A 26,615-nucleotide genomic window follows, 5' to 3' on the forward strand; every position below is an offset into this window, starting at 1 on the left:
CAGGCCGTTTCAAAGCTGTCGCAGCTTTCAAGCTGACTTAATTGCCCATTTTAGGGGCACATGTGTTTATTTTGGCATTATTGCAATTCTCGTGAGTTACCCTAACAGTAAAAGAGACATAGAAGTCGCTGCCACGAGGGCTACCTTTTGATCGCTATAATGATATATTATAAGGCGCTGATGCCTAAATTCTTAATAAGCCCATTAAATTTAAATTTCTAAAACTAATTAAACCATTTAAATTGGATGTCCAACCAATTTTAAGACCCGTGGACTTCAATTCCCAGAATTCCCCAGCCAGCATGGCTGCCTTGAGAATCTTGGGAGTTGAAGTCCACAGGTCTGAAAGCTGCCAGGGTTGGATTGCCCCCGATTTAAATCTAAATTTCTAAAAAATATATATATATTAAACCACTCCCGATTTAGAAAGGGGTTTTTTTTGGTCTCCATCTCCCCCATTTAGCACCCAGTCCAACTGCTAAGACCCCATTCCAAAACCATCAAAAGTCTTTTCATACCCCGTTTATTGGCAGCTGAAAATAATAAAAAAACAAAAACAAAATCCCATATGTACAATTTTAAGGCAGTGCTGCCCTTCGGGGGGGAATCAGCGTCGTCTCTTGGCTGTGCTGGGCGGAGCTGGTGCCGTCTGTGTGGCTGCCCGCCTCTTGCTGGTTCTGGTAGAGGGAACGAGGGGGCTGGAAGCAGGAGATAGTCCCACACTTCCATGCAGGCGGTGAGCTTCCAAGTCCACCGTCTGCTGCAGAATACCCGTCAGGATGAACTCCGCGTTGGTGATGGGGATTCCGGCCTCCTGAGCTGGTTTGCAGCGCGACAGGTCCTCAGGGCAGGACACTACAATACGCTTCTCCTGAAACAGGTTACGAAAAAGGTCAGATTGTCGAGTCACCCATTTCTTGCAATACACTTCAGTTTGCCTGCCTGCTGGAAAACCAGTATACAGGTAGTCCTCGACTTAACAACAGTTCACTTATAGTGACTGTTCAAAAGTCACAATGGCAGCAAAAAAAGTGACTTAACGGCCCTCTTCCCCCCCCCCCCCCACTACTGTGGCAACAACTCCATGCTCACGGGATCAAAATTTAAATGCTTGGCAACCGTCTCATATTTATAATGGTTGCAATGTCCCGGGATCATGTGGACCCTTTTGCCATTTTCTAATACACAAAGTCAATTTGGGGAAGCCAAATTCACTTAACAACTGTGTTATTAATTTAATTTAATTTAATTAATCATGTTTCTATGCCGCCCAACTCCCAAAGGACTCTGGTCGGCTTACAACAGAAATAATAACAAACAGTGAACATAAATTTTATTAGCTTAACAACTGCCGTGATTCACTTCGTAACTGTGGCAAGAAAGGTCGTAAAAGTGGGGCAAAGCTCACTTAACAACTCGCTTAGCAACGGAAATATTGGGTTCAATTGTGGGCGCAAGTCGAGGATCACCTGTAATTAAGTTAACCAAGGTTATGGTGAAAGTGTTGAACCAGGAATAGGGAGACCCAAGTTGTAGTCCTCAACCATGGAAGCTTCCTTTTCCGGACTGAGTGCCCAAAGCATGCGCACGGCCAAACCCCAAAATGCAATGTGTGTGCAGCCCCCGTGCATGAGCCCCATGCATGTGTGTAGCCCCCACGCACAGCCCCGTCGCATGCACCCCAGTCCCCACAGCCGTGCACAGCCCTCTGCATGCACCCTGCCCCCCCCCGCGCATGCATGGCAGAGACCTGAAGACCAGCTGGCCAGTGGGAGATGCGCGTGCATGTGTGGCAGAGCTGAACTGGGTCTACGGCTCGCGTGCCCACAGAAAGAGCACTGCGTGCCACCTCTGACACGTGCCATAGGTTCGCTATCACGGTGCTAGACTCTGGGCCAGCCACCCTCTCTCAGCCCAACTTATAACTCCGTGTAGTAATAAAACAAAAAAATCAACCAAATAACAGCTCCGACTCACCTTAAAGGCCCGCGGCATTCTTGGTAATAAGGTCCCACCGCTGCATTTAACAATGTCTTTCATGTGTTCTGGTTCTGGCTTCACGTTAGGAGTGACATGGATCTCGTAGCCCTGGGAAAGAAAGAAACTCTGGAGTACTAACACAAGCAGTCCTCACTTAACGGCCAGTCACATAGCGCCCATTTGAAGTTAACAACACACCTCCCCAAATGCCCTGATTTTGAAGTTCTGATGGCCATAAGACTTGTCTCTGGTGGTCGGTCATGTGATCATGTTTTGGGAGCCAGGGCTATTTGCAGCGTCCTGCAGTCAAATGATCACAGTTTTTTTCTTTTTGCTGGTTTCCAGCAAAAAACACACGTTGGGTAAATTGGATTTGCTTAATGATCACTGCCTTGGCTTAACAACGTTTACTCAGTGGCACTGGCATTTGTTTAACAATTGCCACCATGTACAATCAGGCGTGGTCATGTATGAGCCACTGAAGGACCACAATGACTTAGCTGTAATTGCAGTCTCAATTATAGTGATAAGTCGAGGATTACCCATGTTTGCCAGGGATGTGGGCAAAAAAAAAAAGGAAAGGAACATCATATCATATAGCAGGCTGGCAGCTGATGGGCCTAAAGCCAAACCTGCAGCTTTCACACAGCCTGGTTCCCTTCCCTTTACAGGTGCGTTGAGTCAAATCGCATTCCCCACAATCCCCCAATACCCTGTTCATAGGTATGTGTGTGTGGACTTGTGATTATGGAGCTGTTGTTTCATGGGCCTGGAGGCCACTAAACTGGGATGAAATTGATCTAGGTGGGGAATGACGGCCCTTTTGACTGGTGGACTTCCACTCCCAGAATTCCTGAGCCTCAGGAATTCTGGGAGTTGAAGTCCACCAGTCATAAAAGGGCCGTCATTCCCCACCTCTGTTCCTGAGCCTCAGGAATTCTGGGAGTTGTAGTCCACCAGTCATAAAAGGGCCGTCAATCCCCACCTCTGTTCCTGAGCCTCAGGAATTCTGGGAGTTGAAGTCCACCAGTCATAAAAGGGCCGTCATTCCCCACCTGTTCCTGAGGCTCAGGAATTCTGGGAGTTGTAGTCCACCAGTCATAAAAGGGCCGTCATTTCCCACCTCTGTTCCTGAGCCTCCGGAATTCTGGGAGTTGTAGTCCACCAGTCATAAAAGGGCCGTCATTCCCCACCTCTGTTCCTGAGCCTCAGGAATTCTGGGAGTTGTAGTCCACCAGTCATAAAAGGGCCGTCAATCCCCACCTCTGTTCCTGAGCCTCAGGAATTCTGGGAGTTGAAGTCCACCAGTCATAAAAGGGCCGTCATTCCCCACCTGTTCCTGAGGCTCAGGAATTCTGGGAGTTGTAGTCCACCAGTCATAAAAGGGCCGTCATTTCCCACCTCTGTTCCTGAGCCTCCGGAATTCTGGGAGTTGTAGTCCACCAGTCATAAAAGGGCTGTCATTCCCCACCTGTTCCTGAGCCTCAGGAATTCTGGGAGTTGAAGTCCACCAGTCATAAAAGGGCCGTCATTCCCCACTCTGTTCCTGAGCCTCAGGAATTCTGGGAGTTGAAGTCCACCAGTCATAAAAGGGCCGTCATTCCCCACCTGTTCCTGAGGCTCAGGAATTCTGGGAGTTGTAGTCCACCAGTCATAAAAGGGCCGTCATTCCCCACCTGTTCCTGAGGCTCAGGAATTCTGGGAGTTGTAGTCCACCAGTCATAAAAGGGCCGTCATTCCCCACCTCTGTTCCTGAGCCTCAGGAATTCTGGGAGTTGTAGTCCACCAGTCATAAAAGGGCCGTCATTCCCCACCTGTTCCTGAGGCTCAGGAATTCTGGGAGTTGTAGTCCACCAGTCATAAAAGGGCCGTCATTCCCCACCTCTGTTCCTGAGCCTCAGGAATTCTGGGAGTTGAAGTCCACCAATCATAAAAGGGCCGTCATTCCCCACCTGTTCCTGAGGCTCAGGAATTCTGGGAGTTGTAGTCCACCAGTCATAAAAGGGCCGTCATTCCCCACCTCTGTTCCTGAGCCTCAGGAATTCTGGGAGTTGTAGTCCACCAGTCATAAAAGGGCCGTCATTCCCCACCTGTTCCTGAGGCTCAGGAATTCTGGGAGTTGAAGTCCACCAGTCATAAAAGGGCCGTCATTCCCCACCTGTTCCTGAGGCTCAGGAATTCTGGGAGTTGAAGTCCACCAGTCATAAAAGGGCCGTCATTCCCCACCTCTGTTCCTGAGCCTCAGGAATTCTGGGAGTTGTAGTCCACTAGCCATAAAAGGGCTGTCATTCCCCACCTCTGTTCCTGAGGCTCAGGAATTCTGGGAGTTGTAGTCCACCAGTCATAAAAGGGCTGTCGTTCCCCACTTCTGTTCCTGAGGCTCAGGAATTCTGGGAGTTGTAGTCCACTAGTCATAAAAGGGCCGTCATTCCCCACCTCTGTTCCTGAGCCTCAGGAATTCTGGGAGTTGTAGTCCACCAGTCATAAAAGGGCCGTCATTCCCCACCTGTTCCTGAGGCTCAGGAATTCTGGGAGTTGAAGTCCACCAGTCATAAAAGGGCCGTCATTCCCCACCTGTTCCTGAGGCTCAGGAATTCTGGGAGTTGAAGTCCACCAGTCATAAAAGGGCCGTCATTCCCCACCTCTGTTCCTGAGCCTCAGGAATTCTGGGAGTTGTAGTCCACTAGCCATAAAAGGGCTGTCATTCCCCACCTCTGTTCCTGAGGCTCAGGAATTCTGGGAGTTGTAGTCCACCAGTCATAAAAGGGCTGTCGTTCCCCACTTCTGTTCCTGAGGCTCAGGAATTCTGGGAGTTGTAGTCCACTAGTCATAAAAGGGCCGTTGTTCCCCACTTCTGTTCCTGAGGCTCAGGAATTCTGGGAGTTGAAGTCCACCAGTCATAAAAGGGCCGTCGTTCCCCACCCCTTGTTTACAATGTGAGAAATTCGAACGGGTGCTTGCTTTTGCTCCAGGACCTTCTCAGCATCGGGGAAAACTAGGGAGTGAGGAGAGGATAACTCTCTCTCATAGTAGTCAGGATACTGGATTCTTGAGGATTCACCTGGGCCCAAGACAGCAAACGATGGGCTCACCTGGAACAAGGCTCCTTTCTGCTGTGCTTTCTGCAGCGAGTTGGAGAGGCTGAACCGCAAATTCTCCTCCTGCTCAGGGTCCCGAACGAGGAAGTTGTTTGGTGCCAGGAAAAAAGCATTCCGTCTGCTCTGTGGGGTGGAAGCATGAATAAAAGGGAGATCCAACCACATACAGGAAGTTCTTCCTTTCCCTCCTGGAAGCAGGTCACCTCATTCCTGGAGCCATTAAATCAAACCATTTACAACGTGCTGTAAATTGGGAGCGCTGCGGAAGAGGCACTTCATACTGGCAATGCTTGGGAGGCTCATTAAAGCAGCTGCACCTCTGTATAGGCTTTGTGACTTTCCAGCGCATCGCCCTTCGGCGGTGCCTGTGCCTCACACAGGTGAAGTCATTTTAAGGAGTTGCCGATGGAAGCTGCATTTGTTACACAGATGCAATTCTAATGAGTTGCTGATGGATGCTGCATTTGCATACGGATACGGTAATTTTAAGGAGTTGCCGACAGAGGCATTTCTCTTTCAAAAACCTCTTCCAAACTGCATCCCAAACACTTGCAAAACCCTTAATGCACGGGTATCGAACTCGATCGCGTCACGGGCTGGATCGTGACGTATCGTGACGTTTTTTGCCTTTGCAGAGCCGGGGTGGGAGTGGCCTGCACAGGACGTACCAGGCCCGCGAGCCACCAATTTAAAAGGCCTGCCTTAATCAACGGGTCCTTGTCCACAGTCCTACTGTTGAGCTCTTAGCTGTCAGAGGCTTCCAGGTTTTTCTCTATTGGAAAATATTTAAATTAAAATACAGCTAGTCCTCAATTTACAACCACAAAAATTTATGTTGCTAAGTGAGAAATCTGTTAAGTGGATCTTGCCCCAGCTTACGACTTTTCTCCCCACATTTGTTAAATAAATCGCTGCAGTTCTTAAAAGTAGTAACACGGTTGTTAAGTGAATCTGGTTTCCCCTTTGACTTTCCTTGAGAGGTTGCAAAAAAAAAAGGGGGGGTGTCACGTGACCTCCGGGACACTGCAACTGTCATAAATGTGAGTCAGTTGTCAAGCATCCGAATGTAAAATTACATGACCACGGGAATGCTGCAACGGTCATCATCACTGTGAAAAAAGGGCCTAAGTTGCTTTTTTTTAATGCCAATGTAACTTCAAACAGTCACTAAACGAACTGTTTGTAAGTCGAGGACTACCTGTAGCTGGAGGCAAAGCTTGCCTATTTCCACTGAACCAGTGGTGGGTTTGTACCGGTTCTACCCAGTTTGGGCGAACCACTAGCGGAGGCAGGAGGCTCCACCCACCCGCCCGGACGTCATCACGGACGCTCTGCACAGGCGCAGAAGGTTCTGCGCAGGCACAGATGTGGCGCAGGCGAGCAAAGCAAGTGCACATGCGCTCACATTTAAGAACCAGTAGCAAGGGTAAGTGAATCCCACTACTGCACTGAACTATCCCATCCGTTAAGGCAGGGGTCAGCAACCCGTGGCTCTGGAGCCGCATGTGGCTCTTTCATCCCTCTGCTGTGGCTCCCTGTCGCCGGTCGGCTCCACAATTGATAGGGCTTTCTGTTAGGACAGGTAAAGGAAAAAGGATGCTGCACTAGAAAGAGACTCTGTAGTGGGGAAACCAGACTTCCGGTTGGCTCCAGAATTGACCAGGGGGCTTCCAGTTAGGACCTTTGTGGCTCTTTTGAGTATTTAAGGTTGCCGACCCCTGTGTTAAGGGATACTCCCATTCCAAATTCAATACGCCAAATTCAACTCAACACACAGCAAATTCAACTCAGAAGCACACTCTTATACTAAAAAAAAAAAAAGATTAAATGGCTCATCTTCGGAGAAATGGCCTCCTTGAGCTCCTACACGAGTCATTGTAAGATCTCCAGTAGCACAAATGCCTCCTTTGTTCTAGGAGTCCTCCCCCAGAAATACATATTTCTGCTACCTAGCCTTGGGCAGACTCCTCCAAAAGGCAGACGCGTATGTATTGAGAAAAATAACCTATTGTGTGAAAGTATTCTTTGGCCTCAGCGGACGCAGGATGGGTAGAAACAAGAGCCAGAGCAATAAAACATGCAGAGAAACAGCATGAATCCTCCCTGGGAGTGACTCGCAGAGGCCAATCCTTAATATCAATTTATTTCTCACAAAAATCTACCTGCAGCTGCCTTGCAAGGGCTTTAAACTGGAGTTTGGATTGCATCAATCTGGCTTGTAGAGATTCTCAGTCATCCAGGACATGGTTGCCTTAAAGGTAGGTGTTGTTTTTTTTCAGAAAGCAACTGGACTACAGGAACCATTAGCACCACTCAGGTGACCCTGAGGACACAGATAAACCTCCAGGTGGCCTCAACGTCTCTCTAAAAGGATGCAAATGACCAGCTGTCCGCAAGGGATATAAATCCTTCCATTCCCTACCATTCAATCAGAGCTGAAGAAGCTTCTTGGATGAGAAGTGAAACGTCTTCAAAAGAAAAAAAGAAGAAAGTCCAGTTGCTTCCTGAAAAAAAAACTCCTTTGGGATGATCAATCTGGCTTGGAAAAAAAAAAGTGGGGAAATTCAGGTAGTTTTTGGCTTACAACCAGTCATTTAGTGACTGTTTGAAGTTACGACAGACCTCCCCAGGGCTACTTATGACCCAGATTCAAAGTTCCAACAGCTGCTCTACCCTGCAGTCATATGACTGTATTTCGGGCACCCGGCAATCAGCCTGTACCTCGGCCATTTTTAACATCCCGCAATCACATGTCCACCATTTACAATGTTTTTGGTGGAAAAAAAGAGTTTACTTCCAGTTTCTGTCAAAAAAACGCCCATTGTGGACAAGGGATTCACTTAACAACCGCAGTGTTTGCTTTATGACTGCCACATCTGCTTAACCATCGCAAAAAAAGGTGGTAAAAATTGGGCACAGACAAGCGGTACAGCCCTTCAATACTTAGAATGCAGTATTGCAGGCAGACTCTGCCCACCGTCTGGAGTTCGATCCTGACTGGCTCAAGGTTGTCTCAGCTTTCCCTCCTTCCGAGGTTGGTAAAATGAGGACTTAAAGATTGTTGGGGGCCATATGCTGACATTGTAAACTGCTTAGAGAGTGTTGTAAAGCGCAGGGAAGCAGTCTATAAGTCTAAGTGCTATTGCTATTAACGATTAACGATGACTTACGATCCTAATTCCGCGTATCAGAAAAGTGAGTTACCTTCTCCAGCCAATCAAGCGTCACAATGGGGATTCCCCGAGCCAGGGCACACAAGAACTTGACGGTGCGACGTACGCGGTCTGTCACAAGATGAGTGCAGTCAAAGACAGATTCTGCCAGAGTACCCCCCAACTCGGCCACTACACGCTCTCCTTCCTCATCAATCACACCTGTGAACAGCACCTGAAAGAAAAAGTGGGAGGCAAATCGACAAACTTGTCAGATTATTCATGAACTGGCAGAGACATGATAACAAAGTCAGCCAATGAATAGGCATGGCAACTAAGTCACCCAATTGGGAGCTGAGACAGACTGGAGCCAGGGCGTGTCTTAGTCTGCAGCTTCTGTGTCTGTGCAGAAATGAAAACAGAAACTAAACAAGTCTGGACTTGCTTGCCTGCTCTGTGCTCAGATCTAAAATGAAACTAGCTTGTCTGCTCTGCTGAAATGAAACTAACTGTTCTCTCCTGCCTGTAACTTCTACCACGTTGGAAGAATCAACTACTGGTATTGTAAATACTTCATCTGTTATTATGTATATAAAGAAGTTAATGAATCCAGATGAATCAGTTATCTGTGTGTGCTTCTAGATTTGATTTTTGCAAGAAACTCAGATAAAACTTTCATGTTAATGATGGAGCCAATGCAACTCAAGTGGTCATCTTCCTTTGTCCAGCCCCAAACCCTTCCCTGCTAACATAATAATGCACACGCCATACCTTGGGGGCAGGGCTGCCAGGTCCAGTGGTGCGCCGGGTGCGACTGCCTGATGAAGCCTTTTGACTTGTCGCTTTGCTCTCTGGGCTGTGACGCCGCAACCTCCTTCCTGAAGATGGAGTGAAGACGAGTTCCTGGCGAAAAAGCCCATCAGCCCCCAATTGTATGAAGACTTGGCGAAAGAGCGCCACAACCTCTGGCCCCAAGGCCCAAGCACACCGCTTACCTCCTGGATGGGGGCGCCCTGCCTTCAGACAGCTCACAAGGCCTGAGCAGTCGCACAATCCAATGACAGATGGCCTTGCTCAACAACCCCCAAGTTTGTTGGCTTCACAAAACCAAGGCTAATCAGGTTGGATTCACTCCCAAACTTCTAGAATCCATTTTTACCAACAGGTATTTTAACATAGACCTGCCAGTTTACTGATTTCCAAGACTCGGCTTATGCAGCTGTGTACTTGAAGCCCTCGAATTAACAACAGTTCATTTAGTGACTGTTTGAAGTTAAAGCGACACTGAAAAAGTGACTTACGACCGTTTTTCACACTTAATGACTGTTGCAGCATCCCCATGGTCATGTGACGAAAGTTCAGCTGCTTGGCCACTGACTCGTATTTATGATGGTTGCAGCGTCCTGATCCCCTTTTGCGACCTTCTGACCAGCAGTCAACGGAGAAGCCAGATTCATGATTCAACCGCCGTGATTGACTTAACAACCGTGGCAAGAAAAGTCGCAAAATGGGGCGAAACGTGCTTGACCACTGCCTCGCATAGCGACAGAAATGTTGGGCTCAATCATGGTCGTAAGTCGAGAACTACCTGTATGAAATGATCAAAAGCCGGGAACTGTAGGAACTGTGGCCACAATGCATCAAGGGAAGGCAGCAGTTTGGGGACGGATGCTCCCCAGGGGTGAAATGCTCCCGGTTTGTACCATATCGCCCAATCTGATAGCGATGGCAGCGGGTGGTTCGGAGAACCGGTAGCAAAAATCCTTGCGGCCCCCCCCCCACATGCCCAGCTGAGCCCCGCGATCATCAGAGGCTTTTTTTTTTTTTTTACTTTTAAAAGCATTTTTTCTACAACCTCTTCCGAAGAAAAAATGCTTTTAAAAGTAAAAACAAAAAAAGCCTCTGATGATCGCGCGGCTCAGCTGGGATCATCAGAGGCTTTTCAAAGCATTTTTTCTGCAACCTTTTGGCCGAAGAGGTGGTTTAAAAAAAGCTTTGAAAAGCCTCTGGCAACTCCCAGCTAAATTGCCTGATTGCCAGAGAGGTATTTTTTAAAAAGCCTCTCTGACGATCCCAGCTGAGTCGCCTGATTGGCAGAGGCTTTTCAAAGCATTAGAAAAAATGCTTTGAAAAGTTAAAAAAAAAAAAGTTGGCCACGCCCAGCCAGTCACATTAACCCCCCCCGCCACCACCAAGCCATGCCCACAGAACCGGTAGTAACGAATTTTACATTTCACCCATGACACTCCCCATTGGTTCATGGAACCCTGGAGACCCTCCCATTTAAGATGACTGACTAGCAGGATCCTGTTAGGTCTGCCAAGGGCCATTTACAACACCTGTGGCTGTCAAGGGCCAGGTTTGAATGGGAAAGGATGTGTGGAAGAGCAGCCACATCCATCAGTCTAAGCAGCTGTAGATGTATGAGGCCTAGAGGGGGACGTGGCCCTTCTAATGATTCAATTAAGGGTCGGTTGCCCTGAAATGGGGGTGGGGAAGGGGAGGGAAGCTTTCTTAGGGCAGCTTTTTTTTTTCCTTTTCTTGGATACCTACCTGCCCAAGCTTGGCACCTTTCCCAGAATCCTTTGGGCTTGGGGTGCTCACGGAAGTGCTGCTGCTGCTGCTGGAATGCTTGCTGGCCCGAGTCCTTGGATGCTCCGTCTGCCCTTCTAACCTAGGGTTGGGAGCCGGAGCCCTCCGGACCCGTTTTGTGGGTTCCCTGGCCCCAGGGCTGCTGCCAGAGATGGCTTTTGCTACTTCTGTAACTTTGCTGGCAGCCCTGGATGCCCTCTGGGTGCCCCTCGTTCGACCTTGAGGGACAGGAGCAGCGTTCAGGTCTCCATTCCTGGCCTTCTTCCTGGGCCCCTCTTCTCCGGGCTGTTCTGGCCTCTCCTTCACTTCCCTCATTTGCTGACTTGCGTTGCTGAGCTGCCGCAGCCCCCTACGCCTGCTCTCTGGGGCAGCCGGGGTGCTGGATGCAACCACGGCCCCAGATCCGTGACGGCGGAGGCTTCGTCTTTCTGGGACCGGAGTGGGTGAAGCGGAAGTGGTTGAAGATCGTAGACTGCGCCGCAACTCATGGGCAGGGGTTGTTGCTGAAGCTGGATCCTCCTGGGCTGGCACCAACACCTAAGGGTATCAAATGGAGCTCAGGCATCATGCCAAACCATGAATCAGTTAATCAGATGGGGCAGGGGGGTTGCACAAACCACAATTTGCTGAGTTCTCATAACAAACCGCCATTTACCAATCACGGTTATCCTGTTCTACCCCATGAGATAAGAAAAATGTGAATTTAGCTTCACCAAATCAGTTCTTGGTTCATAAAGGACGCCAGTCACCCTCAGTCCAACCCATCTCACAAGGTGGTGGTGATTGTGGGGAAAAGAGGGGAAGGGAGTAGCATTACGTATGTTCACTGCCTTGAGGTATTCATAAAATAACTCATTTATAATTATCTATAATATATACGAGACCACCTTCTGCCACCGATAACCTCCCACCGGCAAATACGCTCCCAAAGAGAGGGTCTCCTCAGGGTGCCGTCGGTCAAGCAATGTCGACTGACGACCCCCAGGGGGAGAGCCTTCTCTGTGGGGGCACCTGCCCTCTGGAACAAGCTACCCCCAGGGATACGACTGATCCCAGACCTCCGTACTTTCTGCCGGGCGCTGAAGACTTTTTTATTTCAGCAAGCCAGGCTGGCTTAAAATTTTTAATTGGTTAATTTTATGGGTAAGGGGTTTTAAATTGGGGTTTTAATTGATTTAATTATTTTTAAATTATTTTAATTTTCATATTGTATGTATTTTAATCCTGGCTGTTCACCGCCCTGAGTCCTTCGGGAGAAGGGCGGTATAAAAATTTAATAAATAATAAATAATAAATTATTATTATTATTATTATTATTATTATTATTATTATTATTATTATTTATTTATTTATTTATTTATTTATTTATTTATTATCATCGTCATTTATCCACTGCCTATCCACTGTAGGATGAAGGCCTTTTCCGTATGTTTCCAACCAATATGGTCCTGAGCTTTTTTTTGCCAAGTGGGCCCACAATACTTGCTGATATATATAAATATATATATAAATATATATGTGTATTACATATATTAACAAATAACTATTATTTATATTGCGCCTCAGTGGCACAGTGGTTAGAGCGCAGTACTGCAGGCTACTTCTGCCGACTGCCGGCTGCCAGCAGTTTGGCAGTTCGAATCTCACCAGGCTCAAGGTTGAACTCAGCCTTCCATCCTTCCAAGGTGGGTAAAATGAGGACCCAAATTGTTGGGGATGGTATGCTGACTCTGTAAACCGCTTAGAGAGGGCTGTATAGCACTGTGAAGCGGTATATAAGTCTATGTGCTATTGCTATGTTTAATATGTATGTTTTATATTTTTATATGTAATATTTATTATTTATCAAAATAATAAAGACAGGATATTAAATAAATAAAGGCGAATCTGATGTTTACCTTCTTAGAGTTCTTTGTTTTTCTTACTAATTCCGAGTTTTCTTCCACCCGGTCATCCACAGGAGCTAGAAAAAGCCAAAGGATGAAACAGCCTGGATTGAAAAACACCATTTCAATTTTTTGCCACCAGGGGGCAGAGCAGAGATACGGACATATTAGTATAATGCAGGCCGTGCTCCCTACCTCACATAAACCAATGGGAAATGGAACTCTATTCTACGCTAATATATTCCTGCCAGAGTTTTTGGCTATAACAGATAATTGGCTTATGACTGGTTGCTTAGCAACTGTTCAAAGTTACAATGGACCCCCCCTCAAAAAAAAGCTATTTATGATATAAGGTGCTGAAGTTACGATGTTCACCCCAGTTCCAGTCACATGACCCCATTTTGAGCGCCCGGCAACTGGCCTATATTTACAATGGTTTTTTCCCCCCGTTTCCATCCCATAGCAAACAATGGATTCACTTAACAACCAGATCCTTCACTTAACAACAGCGGCATTCACTTTACCACTGTGGCCTTTGCTTACTGACTACTGATGCAAAAAAAAGTCATAAAATCAGGTCCAGTCACACAATGACCCAGCATCCTGATTCATGACTGTGACTGCCAGGCCTCAACGATGGTCGTAAGTCGAGGATCACCTGTACGCAACTCGCGAAAAACAGCAGCCTGGAGCAGGAAGGCCTGGGGAATCACATTCCTGTCCCCTCATCCTCAAACCTACAGCATCTCTTTGGACTTGGAGGTATCAATTTGAGCCTGGTGGATCCCCCAATATGGATTGCAGGTGATGGTTCCCCAGGAGCCCTCAATCCAGATTGCATGTGGCCCACAAGATGACTATGGCTCATCTCGAAAGGAATCACAAGCACTGCTGGAATGCCACTAAAGACCAGTTCCAGCGGGCGCATGGAATATTTTGGATTTATGCTGGAAGATGAAAGCTTCAAGGCTTTCCCTGCCCAAGGAGGGGAATGAAATGGTGCTGAAGCAGGGAGAGAATCTTTTTGCAACAGATTCTCAACAACTGTGAGGATAAAAGGTAAAGGTTCCCCTCACACATATGTGCTAGTCGTTCTCGACTCTAAGGGGCGGTGCTCATCTCCGTTTCAAAGCCGAAGAGCCAGCGCTGTCCAAAGACGTTTCCGTGGTCATGTGGCCGGCATGACTAAACGCCAAGGCCGCACGGAACGCTGTTACCTTCCCACCAAAGGTGGTCCCTATTTCTCTACTTGCATTTTTTATGTGCTTTCGAACTGCTAGGTTGGCAGAAGCTGGGACAAGAAACGGGAGCTCACCTGGATTCGAACTGCTGAACTGCCGACCTTTTGATCGACAAGCTCAGCATCTTAGCCACTGAGCCACCACGTCCTGTGGTGAGGGTAAGAGAAGCCAAAAAGAACTCTGGAGAAGCTCTGAATAAATGTGGGAGAAGACAGAAAGGAACTTCGGCCCCGGAAGAGAAATATGACCCCCCCAGTTTTAAAAAATCTGCATCTGATTGAGAGCAGAGACGAGCCAGTTTCCAAATCCAGGGTTGCAAAAGCTCTGAAGTTCCACTTAACGGTGTTTTAAAAACGCCAATAAAACAGAAATAAAACTGCCCCCTTTCTGAGAAAAAGAAAATATTCGAGAATTTTGGATACTTGGCTAAGGTTCCCAGGCCTGGGGCTCAAAATGTTGTGAAGAGCCCCATTGCTTGGCTTCTCTATTAACAGATTAATCTCATGACTGCTGTTTGTTTGCATGTATTTGTTTTATGGGTGTTTTTGATTGGTTTAATATCTTTTAAATCATTTTAAAATTTTATAGACTTGCTAGCTGTCCAAGAATCACTTGGTTGAATTGGAGAGGCCATAGAAACTGAAAAAAAAAAAAATAAGTTTCCAAAGCAGAGTTTGGAGCCTTTGCCATTTGCAACATAGCCCCTTGGTGTCACCCTAAATGTAAACCGCAACCTCCGGTTCAGTGTTTCTTAACCTTGGCAATTTGAAAGAGAGGTGGACTTCAACTCCCAGAATTCCAGGAATCAGGGGAATTCTGGGATTTGAAGTCCTACACCTCTCCAAGTTGTCAAGGCTGACAAACACCGCTCTCGCTCTTCCAAGTTTCCTCACCTCTTATTCAGAGCTGAGGAGATGACGTGGTGGCTCAGCGCTTAAGATGCTGGGTTTGTTGGCTGGAAAGCCGGCAGCCCAGGTTCGAGACCCGAGCTCCACGCAACGGGGTGAGCTCCCTTCCTCTCCCCAGCTCCTGCCAACCTAGCCGTTCGAAAGCTTACAAAATGCAAGTAGATAAATAGGTACTCCTTCGGTGGGAAAGTAACAGCTCTCTGTGAGATCATGCGGGCCACATGACCACAAAAACATCTTCAGATAGTGATGGCTCAATGGCATTGAAAGAAGAGATGAGCACTGCCCCCTATAGTTGGCAAAGATTAACAAAGTAAAATCTGCAGAGACTCCTTTTTTCAGAGCCAAACTCTATTTGTGTAAATAAGTAAGTAAGTAACTAAGTAAGTAAGTAAATAAAACGGGTTCAACTAAGATGCCCCGTTATGCATTGCAGCCTCCACGATGCATTGCAGCAGTGAGAACCATAATCCACTCATTCCCCTTATGACAATCTTTCACATGCTGCCACTCACTTGCCTCACTCTGTCTCGGCACCACCACCTCTGAAGAAGGGCTTCCACTTTCCGGGACCTCCTCCCTCTTCTCTTCCTGTGAAGTGAAGGACCCCTTGCTGACCACAAGGGGAATTTGCACAGAACCGAGAGGCTGAGTTTCCTCTTCAGGGGCGCCCTCTGATGTCTGCAAGGGGGACTGCATAGCAGGCAACTCCACAGCCTGAGGCGGAGGGTTGTCTCCTGAAAGACTGGAGGTGCTTTCTTTTCCTGGAGAGGTTGCAGCTGGGAAGTCAGGTTGAGGCACCTGCTCAAAACATTTGTCCCCTTCGGGTTGGTTCTGGACAATCCGTTCTGGATCCAGCTTCTTTTTGTCGCAGGGCTCTGCTGAGACTTGCTGGGGCTCCTCACAATATGGCTGGGTAGCTTCCAGCATGTCATCTTCCTGGTCAGAACTGTTGTCTTTCAAAGGTGAGCTGGTCACTAGGAGGACAACGAGTAGAGACATATTGTCTTCATTTGCTCTTAAAACTAAGCAGGCCTTCCCTGTCTAATGTCCTTCCAATTGTATTCTGGGATACAATTGCCTTGATCCATTCCAACATAATGGAATCCGGAATTTCCATTTTAAGTCATGAAGGTCATAAAGTCAGCATCACATGACCCGATTTTACAACTTTATTTTGTAGTGGCCATTAATCCAATGCCATAGTCATTAAGTGAACGTGGCAGTCATTAACACAAATTAATGTGTTCCTATATGCATTTTTTTTTGTGGAAAGCAACTGAAAAGGCTGGAAACTGGCCAGTAGCAATCCTTGCTGAAACAATGGGGACCATGAATTTATTTAGAAGGGGAATCAGGTGAAGGAAACCTTTGAAGTTCTACCAGGATCTTCATGTTTATCACACCAAGTTGCAATCACTTCCCTCCCCCTCTATTAGAAGTAGCCCAGCTACAATTTCAATCAAACAGAATAGAGCTGGAAGGGAACTTGGAGGTCTTCTATCCAACCCTCTGCTCAAAAAGGAGATCCTATACCATTTGAGACAAGTGGCTGTCCAATCTCTTTTAAAAAACTCCAGTGATGAAGCACCCACAATTTCTGAGGGCAAAGCTGTTGTACTGGTTAATTGTCTTCACTGTTAGGAAGTTTCTCAATTCCAGGTTCCTTCTCTCCTTGATCAGTTTCCATCTATTGTTTCTTGTCCTGCCCTCTGGTACTTTGGAAAATAAGTTGACTCCGTCTCTTCTTTGTGGCAGCCCCTCAAATACTGGAAGACTGCTATCATGTCACCCCAATCCTTCTTTTCTCTAGACTGGCCATACCCAATTCCTGCAACCGTTCTTCGTATTTTTTTAAAAAAATTGATTTATATGCCGCCCTTCTCCGGAGACTCAGGGCGGCTTACAATGCGTTAAGCAATAGCCTTCATTCTTTTGTATATTTTATACAAAGTCAGCTTATTGCCCCCACAAACTGGGTCCTCATTTTACCTACCTTAGAAAGGATGGAAGGCTGAGTCAACCTTGAGCCTGGCGAGATTCGATCTTACTTTAATTGCAGACAGCTGGTGTTAAATTAAGTGCTGTCTGTTGAGCTATCCAGGCTCTTTGGAGGCTCTATCCAGGTTTTTGTCTCCAGGCCCTTGATCATCCTAGTTGCTCTTCTTTGCACTTTTCCAAAGTCTCAACATCTGTTTTGTAATGTTTTTACAAATAAAATTTGTAACAATAAAAATTGTTACAAAATAAATATAAAAATTTTATTTTATAAAAATAAAAAACAATAAAAACAATTAATTTTTTTTAATTTTTTTGGTAATTTAAAGGTTTTTAAGCTCTCACTTCCTTCTCCTTGGCAATTCTGTTGTCCACTCTCTACCTCAGGTGACAAGAGGTAGATCAAGCCTGAGGTTCAGGAAACTGGACTCCAAAGGCAATTCTTGATGCAGATGTAAGCAAGGGCTGGCCTTCCAAACTATTGCTGAACTACAACTCCCAGTTTTCCTCACGATAGGCCACGCTTCCCAAGGGAGGTTGGGAGATGAAATTCAAGAAGGAATGGAATGCCACAGGGGCAACATCCTTGTATGCAATTGCTCCCAAAATTGCTCGTCACTGCATCGTTTCTAGCTGGTCATTATAACAACTATTATTTAACACAGGCAGAATTGGTGAATTGTTTCAAAATTTCCTTTACCCTTGCCCAGCTTCGATGGGGATCCAGAGATGCTGGCGTTCTTCCTGAACAAGGTATGGGCCCACCTGGGCCAGTATGCACCGGCCTACCCTATTGTGTGTCACGTCTTTCCAGAATACAGGTAGTCCTTGTTTAGTGACCATTCGCAGTTATGATGGACCCCTCACCCCCCCCAAAAAAAAACTAATTACAATCAAGTGTCCAACAGCTGCCCATACCCTCAGTCACATGAGCGCATTTCGAGCACTTGGTAACTGGCTCATCTTTACAGCCAGTTGCAGTATTCCAGCCATATGATCATAATTTACTACTATTATTATTATTTGCCAGTTTCAGCCTTTTTGGCAGCCTTTTCCACCAAAAACACCCAATCTTAGTTACTTGCGAAGCCATGTCCGACCCATCACGACCCCATGGACAACATTCCTCCAGGCCTTCCTGTCCTCTACCATCCTCTGGAGTCCATTTAAGCTCACGCCGACTGCTTCAGTGACTCCATCCAGCCACCTCAATCTCTGCTGTCCCCTTCTTCTTTTGCCCTCAATCGTTCCCAGCATTAGGCTCTTCTCCAGTGAGTCCTTCCTTCTCATTAGGTGGCCAAAGTATTTTGAGTTTCATCTTCAGGATCTGGCCTTCTAAAGAGCAGTCAGGGTTGATCTCCTCTAGGACCAACCGGTTTGATCACCTTGCAGTCCAAGGGACTCGCAGGAGTTTTCTCCAGCACCATAGTTCAAAGGCCTCAATTCTTTGGCGCTCAGCCTTTCTTATGGTCCAACTTTCACAACACCCATAGGAATACATTAATTTGTATGAATGACCGCCATTTTCACTTAATGACTATGGCATTGGATTAAATGTCCACTAGAAAATAAAAGTCATAAAACTGGATCCGGTCATGTGGTGTTTTGACTTATGACCATCATGACTTACCGTGGAAATTCCAGATTTCGTTACATTTGTAAGTCGAAGGCTACCTTGTATGAGCAGAAATGTAGGCCAACTATATGAACCTCAGACAGAAGTTTCTTAATTGAGGAACAGGACTTCCAGTGCTTTAAGCAAATTAAACACCAGACTACTTATAGAGGCCACATTTGCTAAAATGCTCTTAATTATATTTCTGAAAATTCAGGATTCCTGCCAACCCACAAAGAAACATCTTCCTCTATAATTTTCTTCTTTTCCCAGACTGCTTTCTAAGAAAATGTGGAAAGGTTCAACTATGCAAAGACATTTTTAAAGAGCGTATTAGAAACAGAGGATGGGGTCTGAACAAACCTCACGTGCTATAAATACAAATAATTTCTCCCCCATTCTGGGACATTCCCCTTCTAGAAAAGAGTTGTCAGATATAGCTGCTTTAGAATACAGGTAGTCCTTGACTTACAACAGCTCATTTAGTGACCAAAGTTACAATGGCGCTGAAAAAAGTGACTTATGACCCTGTGTTCACACTTACAACGGTTGTGGCATCCCCATGGTCACATGATCAAAATGAGGACACTTAGCGACTGATTCATATTTATGACAGTTGCAGCCCCCCAGGGACACGTGATCTGCTTTTGTGACCTTCTGACAAGCAAAGTCAGTGGGGAAGCCAAATTCACTCAACAACCGTGTTACTAATTTAACAACTGCAGTGATTCACTTAACAACTGTGGCAAGAAAATGGAGCGAAATTCATTTAATAATAATCTCTCTTTGCAAAAGAAATTTTGGGCTCCATTGTGTAAGGGTTACCTATATTGTGATCTTGAGAAAATGTGATCAGATCCTAAAAAATTATTCAGGAATGTTCAGGTACAATCAATGAAAGGAAGATAAGCAAATGAGAGATTTGGGGCAAGTGCAAGGGGATTAAACTAATTAAAAACAATAGATCACGATCCAAATTCAATGCAAGTAATGAAATCTAAAAGAATGTACATTCCCCTTTTTCACCCTGTCGTCGAGGTTAGCCCTGGACAACAAATTCCATCATGGAAAAATCTCCTCTCGTTGGAAAAGAGACTCACCATTCCTGAATTGACGTTTGGTGGGTAAAAAGGGTGGACTGAAGTCAAATGCCTGAGTGGGCTCCTCTTCTAGAGCACAATCGGAATCAGATACTTGGGGAGTGGAAGAAAGAAATCCATATTATAATAAGTCATGGGAAAGAAAGAACTGTTCTGGAGCAGGGGTGTCAAACTTAAGGCCTGGGGGCCAGATCCGGCCTGCGGGATGCTTAGATCTGGCCCACGGGGTCACAGTGCAGCCCATAGTGCCGTGATGGCGAACCTATGGCACACATGCCACAGACGGCACACGGAGCCATATCGGTGGGCACTCGAGTGTTGCCCTACCTCAGCTCCAGCGCGCATGCATGCGCTGGCCAGCTGATTTTTGGGGCCTTCCGGTCCTACCAGAAGCCGGGAAATGGGCCTTTTCCGGCCTCCGGGGGGGTGGGGGGGTGGAGAATGCTGTTTTCACCCTCCCCAGGCTCCAAGAAAGCCTCTGGCGCCTGGGGAGGGTGAAAAACAGGCCTACCATGCCATCATGTGCCAAAAGTGGGGGGAGCGCACGTGGGGTCACACGCACATGCGCGGGGGGGGTGCAATGAATTATGGGTGTGGGCCCACACACGCACGACCACCCCGCATTCCCCCCTCTTTTGGCACGCGACGGCAAAAAGGTTAGCCATCACTGCCATAATGCCTCTGCCAGAGAAAATGGAGCTCTGTTTTCTCTGGCAGAGGGTTGCAGGCGGCCATTGCAGCCAAAAATGGAGCTTGGGAGCCTGTTTTCGCTGGAAGAGCACTTGGGCCATCACAGGCGCAACCGTCACCGACATGAGTGACATTGAGCTGGCCACGCCCACCCCAGCCCCCCAAGGTCAAACACAACCCTGATGCGGCCCTCAATGAAATCGAGTTTGACACCCCTGTTCTGGAGGATCGGGCTAGGGGTCCGTCTAATCTAGAATTCTGTGTCATGCATCGGCCAACCAGGTGTATTCCAGAAATTCTAAATCACAAGCCAGGAAAGGAAAAAAAAAAACACCATCCGTTTTAAGAAAGCTAAAATAAAGAATGTAGGAGTCACTGAACCTTTTCTAACTGAGCTTCCAATTCTGTGATTTATCAACTGCCATTCAAAATGCTCCCCACGCATTCCAGAAATGCCAATGATTGTGGGGTCCTGGGTGCTCCCTGAGCTTGCTTGTTTTTAGACGTTTCATTACCCAACTAGGTAACGTCATCAGTATATCTCAGTGATTTTAAGGGGGTCCTTGCCACTAGGTCTCTTCTCTTCCAGATGATCCAGAAGTTCGGCAATGTTTCTTACCTGTAGCTGGGATACCGCCAGCTTTTTCAGGTCCAGATGGTATGGTTGCAGTCGGCAGGTAACACTGTGTAGCTTGCAAGGACACATCAAGCTCATCTGAAAGAAGAGAAACAGTGGAAAGAAATGCGCCATGTACATTGTGTGCTTACTCTTGAGTAAAGATGGATAAATAGCCCAAACAGTATTTCGTACATACCAGACAGTAGCAGAAAACAAGCAACTGAACAATGGAACGTCTTGAAAAACATATTTAGAACCTGCCAATCTTTGAATGAAACTCTGTTCAACAGAGGGAATGATCTGGGCGTATTTTTCTGAAGTTGTTTTGTGCACGGTATAACTTTCCAAATATTTTTCCTTTCCTTTTCTCCCTTTTTCTTATTAACTTTAAATCCCAAAAGAACTGAATTCAGATTACATAATTACATACCCTGTTTCAGGGTTCAAAAAAAAAATATAAGTCAGGGTCTTATTTTCAGGGAAACACGTGTAGTTACTATTAATGCATTAACATATACCGGTAATTATTTTATAATGTGCACATCTGCCTTCCTAACTACAGGTAGTCCTCAAGTTACGACCGCAATTGAAGCAATCGAAGAAGCTTCTTCAGTTCTAACCTTGCCAGAACTGCCCTGATTTTGCCGTGGCTTGCCAGAACTGGAGAAGCTTCTCGGATGAGAAGCAAAACATTTTCAACAGGGGAAAAAAACCCCCAAGAAAGTCCAGTTGCCTTTTAGAAAAAGCAGTTTTGGGACAACCATGACTTGGATGATTGGGAATCTCCGTAGACATACGGAGACAACAATACTTGAAATTTCTCTCTTTCTCTCTCTCTCACTCCTCCCTTTCTCCTTACCATCGGTATTGCTCTCGTCTGCTGAATAGGATTCCTCTTCTCTCTCTGCATCCGTGTCTTCGTTGTCTTCACGAGATTTGAAGGACACTCCAATTCCCACTGTGGAAGAGTGCTCTCCTCCTGCCTGGGATCTCCCTGGGATTATTATCTGAGCGCTTTTCTCTTCTAGGGGCTTTCTTAGTAAAGATGGAACAACGTCTTCCGTGTCTGTATCGCTGTCTTGAGCCGTGGATTTATCACGACCCATGGATGTCACTTCCGCATCAGTATCACTGTCCTTGTCTTGTCCAGGTGAAGGTTTTTCCAGAGATCCAATATCCGGATCCCCCAAACGGCTCACTCTACTTCCTTTGCTGGACTCTGCACCGGAGATGTGTTGGCTCTTCATTGATTCCACATCTGGATTACCTGCCTCCTCTTCCCCATCTGTATCACTACCTAGAAGGAGCATGGGAAGGTTGTGTTGCATAGCATTTGATGAGGGCTCCTTCTTGTCGAAGTCCCTAGGAGATTGGTCACCAACTGCATAACTCATCTCGAGTTCAACATCAGGATTTTTTGTCAACCCAACCACATCACCGTGTCTCTCACCGACACTATGACCTGCTGGTATAATCCTCTTGAGGGGAACATCTTTCATGTCTGTGCTGCTCTCCTTACCACTTGAAGAACAGGTCCTCTGAGGAGAAGTATCTTCTGAGTTCTCCAGCTGGGGTTTAATTGCTTCCTCCTTGGTATCATCACCATTACTGGGTCCACCAGCTCCATGGTTCTTGGCCCTACCTGGAATCTCTCCCTTGACAGACAAATCTTCCACATCTGTGTCAACATCTTCACTGTCACTGTGTCCACCAACTACACGGTTCTTGGTCCTACTTAGAGTCTTTCCCTTGGCAGCTGAGTCTTCCACATCTGTGTCAACATCTTCACTGTCACTGTGTCCACCAACTACACGGTTCTTGGTCCTACTTAGAGTCTTTCCCTTGGCAGATGAATCTTCCACATCTGTGTCAACATCTTCACTGTCACTGTGTCCACCAACTACACGGTTCTTGGTCCTACTTAGAGTCTTTCCCTTGGCAGCTGAGTCTTCCACATCTGTGTCAACATCTTCACTGTCACTGTGTCCACCAACTACACGGTTCTTGGTCCTACTTAGAGTCTTTCCCTTGGCAGATGAATCTTCCACATCTGTGTCAACATCTTCACTGTCACTGTGTCCACCAACTACACGGTTCTTGGTCCTACTTAGAGTCTTTCCCTTGGCAGCTGAGTCTTCCACATCTGTGTCAACATCTTCACTGTCACTGTGTCCACCAACTACACGGTTCTTGGTCCTACTTAGAGTCTTTCCCTTGGCAGCTGAGTCTTCCACATCTGTGTCAACATCTTCACTGTCACTGTGTCCACCAACTACACGATTCTTGGTCCTACTTAGAGTCTTTCCTTTGGCAGATGAATCTTCCACATCAGTGTCAACATCTTCACTGTCACTGTGTCCACCAACTACACGATTCTTGGTCCTACTTAGAGTCTTTCCCTTGACAGATGAATCTTCTACATCTGTGTCAACATCTTCATGGGCAGTGGAAGGCAGGGCATTCACACCGCTTTCTGGATTATCCAAATCTTCCTCCACATCTGTGTCCTCATCCTTTTTCCCGCCAAGTTGGACGTTGTCTACATTGTCTTCCAACTGTTTGCAGTCACCTTCTTTTGGGGGAACAGGCTCATGTTTTCCTGGACAAACAACGCTTGGATTTTCCACTTCTGCTTCCAGATCGGTGTCATCCTCTTCTTTTTCCATAGAAGTAGAGGGGAGCTTTAATCTGAAGACAGCTGGGCTTTCCACGGTCTCCTCCGCATCCGTATCACTGCCCAGCTCCATTGAGGTTTGGGGACAACGGACAACTGGAGCCACCACTGAAGACTCATTCAGATCAGTGTCAGGGTCCACTTCTGGGCCCCTATCCCTTTTTTCCGGGTCCAATGATGCTGGCGCTTCAGAGATGCCACCCATTTGGTTTTCATCCTCTACATCTGTATTGCTGTCCAAACGAAAGCCTTCCACCAAGCCATGTTCTGCAGCTGTGGATTCTCCACGGTCTTCTCTGTTGGAGGAAGGACTACCACCATTCTCTACGGGGCTCCGCTCAGCCTCCTGGCTCTCAAAGGAAAGGCGCAGAGCAGGGCAGAGTGGGCCATCAACCGAAGGGTCTCCAGTTTCATCATCACTTGAGAAACAAACAGAAAGCAGAACAATTTAAGCTCACAGTAATTAACTGGAGTTGTCTACATTGCTATCTAGACTTATTCTAATTAGAAAAATACAGGTAGTCCTCAACTTATAGCAATAGCACTTAGACTTACATACCGCTTCATGGTGCTTTTACAGCCCTCTCTAAGCGGTTTACACAGTCAGCATGTTTCACCCAACAATCTTGGTCCTCATTTTACCCACCTCGGAAGGATGGAAGGCTGAGTCAATCTTGAGCAAATCAGGATTGAACTGCTGGCAATGAGCAGAGTCAGCCTGCAATACTACATTCTAACCACTACGCCACCACGGCTCTTATAACTCTACAACTGGGACCAGAAAAATGTATCAATAAGCATTGAGATCATTAAGCGAGGCATCACATGACCACTCTCAATTTTATGACTTTCGTTGCAATCGTTAATATAATCACCACCGTCGTTAAGCAAAACCAACTTCGTTTCTCCCATTGACTTTGTTTGTTGGAAGCTGGCTGGAACGGTCACAAATCACAATCAATGACCACAGGAAGCTGCCGTTGTCATAAGTGTGAGCCAGTCGCCAAGCACCCAAATCATGATCACGTGACAGTGGGGGCGGTGCAACACTCATAACTTTGAGGATGCGTTGTACGTCACGTTTTTCAGTAACTTCAAACTGGTTTTAAATGAACGGTCAGAAGTCAAGGACTGTATTAATTGAGCTGTACTTCCAATCTGGTATCCATTTGATGGGGTGGACTACATACAATACCTGGTATCCCATATTTAAACCGTTAAACAAATATCCAAAATAGTTTTCTTATTTTTTTTAAAGAGTGTCTCATTTGTTTTTAGTAGGGACTAAACAGTGATGGCGAACCTTTTTGGCACCAAGTGCCAAAAAGGGAGCACTTCATGCACCCACAAACTCATCAGGGCCACAACCAGGAAGAGGAATTGCCCAGGGGCCATGCGCGCACCGGCTAAGATACTTCCAGTTTCCGGTGCACGCATGGGCACCAGCCAGCAAGTCTTCCGGTTACTCCGTGCATGTACATGCGCAGATCAGCTGGCCGGCACGCATGCTCACGCCGGAAAACGGAAGACCAGCTCTTCCGGTTTCCGGCAGTGCCGCACGCACAAAGTCCAGCTGATCATTGCATGCACATGCGCGCCAGAAACCCAGAAGAGGAACGGGCGATGTCACACGTGCCAAGTGACATGGCTTCGCGTGCCACTTCGGACACACATGCCATAGGTTCGCCTGTTGTGGTCCGCCAGCAGCCTGAGGAGCTGGCAGCGGAGTCAGACAGCGATGAGGCTGAGGTAGAACAGGGGCCAGTCCTGGAGGCTGGGGAAGGTCCGAATGAGGGCTCTGCATCGGAGGCAGAGATGGGGCCATGGCCATTGGGGAGTGATGTGCAGACTCCGGAGCCTCCAGAGGCTGACAGTAGAGGCAGAGGAACAGGAGGAGCCTATTCCTAGTGCACATATGAGAAGAGCTGCCAGAAGGCAAGAGCAGCTAAAGCAAAGAGGACGACTTGGGAGTAGGGCCAAGAGATGATTGGCCCCTCCCATAAGGCTTAAAAGACCAGCAATGGCTCTTGGGCTCTTTGTCGGAAAACAACGTTGATAGACTTTCAAGAACTTGTCTTGCTGCACTTAGTGTCTTCTGCACTGACTTAGTGTCAGTGTCTTCTGCTTTTGAACTTTAGCCAAGAGAAACCTTTGGCAGTTTGCCTAATTATACCACGGTTGGTGATTAGACTGAAGAATTTGTGTTAAGAAGAATTTGTTTTAATTTAGTTTGGACTACGCTGAGAATGAGTTAATTCTCAGCTGTTCTAATAAAGTCTGTTTGTTTTGGAACTGTTGGCATCTAATACTACCTACTTGGGCCTGGGTCACAACATCGTGATCACAGGACTAAGATAACAAGATCTCCACCTTCTGATGATTGAAAAGCAGATACTTTTTCTAAGATACCACTTGTTCCCTGCATGGACTATAAATATTTTATATATTTCATGTGAAATACTTCTGCTCTTATACAACACTCATAGCAACTATTGTCCCAAAGGTGCTTCTTTTCCCCTTTTTTTCCAAGACGCAACTGGACTTTCTGGTTTTTCTTTGAAGACATTTCACCTCATCCAAGGTGTAAGTAATAGGTGTAAGTAAAGATTCCTGACTCTAGGGGGCAATGCTGATCTATTTCTTAGTGAAGGGAGCCAACTTTGTCTGAGGACACTTACATGATCATGACACAGAATGCTGTTATCTTCCTACCAAAATGGTACCTATTTATCTACACGCATTGCCATGCTTTTGAATTGCTAGGTGGTCAGGAGAAGCTGGGGCAAGAACGAGACCTCACCCCATCAGCCATCGGCGCTCGGACCCCGGGCTGTCAGCTTTCCAGCTGACAAAATCGGCATCTTTAATTGCCTTTGATCATCTTTAATTGTCTTTAATCACTGAACTGTTGCACTCCCCCAATACAATAAGTTTATCTGCCCATGTTTCCTGTCTGACTACCTGGTTAGGTTGACACCATCTGGATGCACCAAGGATGCTCATAAGCCATGCGACTGGAGGGCAAAAGTTCCCATTTGCTGTTGCTACCTAGTAACTACCTT

At 46.6% G+C, this 26,615-nt stretch overlaps 1 protein-coding gene across 3 annotated transcripts in view; it reads right to left on the minus strand.

The window, feature by feature from the left end:
• Positions 1 to 506: 506 nt before the first annotated feature.
• MDC1 (mediator of DNA damage checkpoint 1) overlaps positions 507 to 26,615 on the minus strand; it is a 36,770-nt gene continuing 10,661 nt past the window's right edge. Inside the window, exons 5-15 of one of the 3 annotated variants that reach the window (XM_034421575.3) lie at positions 21,739 to 23,972; positions 20,880 to 20,975; positions 19,571 to 19,663; positions 15,373 to 15,834; positions 12,721 to 12,785; positions 10,784 to 11,359; positions 9,002 to 9,133; positions 8,283 to 8,465; positions 5,073 to 5,201; positions 1,978 to 2,088; positions 507 to 871 (exon numbers count right to left, since the gene is read on the minus strand). In XM_034421575.3, the coding sequence (XP_034277466.2) occupies positions 608 to 871; positions 1,978 to 2,088; positions 5,073 to 5,201; positions 8,283 to 8,465; positions 9,002 to 9,133; positions 10,784 to 11,359; positions 12,721 to 12,785; positions 15,373 to 15,834; positions 19,571 to 19,663; positions 20,880 to 20,975; positions 21,739 to 23,972 (4,345 nt within the window). In that variant the 3' untranslated portion in view covers positions 507 to 607. The remainder of the gene's footprint in view (positions 872 to 1,977; positions 2,089 to 5,072; positions 5,202 to 8,282; positions 8,466 to 9,001; positions 9,134 to 10,783; positions 11,360 to 12,720; positions 12,786 to 15,372; positions 15,835 to 19,570; positions 19,664 to 20,879; positions 20,976 to 21,738; positions 23,973 to 26,615) is intronic. The other 2 variants (XM_034421576.3, XM_034421577.3) reach the window with 2 other exon arrangements.

The sequence above is a fragment of the Pantherophis guttatus genome, chromosome 2, assembly GCF_059756535.1.
Source record: "Pantherophis guttatus breed Tessera chromosome 2, ASM5975653v1, whole genome shotgun sequence".
Classification (NCBI taxonomy): Eukaryota; Metazoa; Chordata; class Lepidosauria; order Squamata; family Colubridae; genus Pantherophis; species Pantherophis guttatus.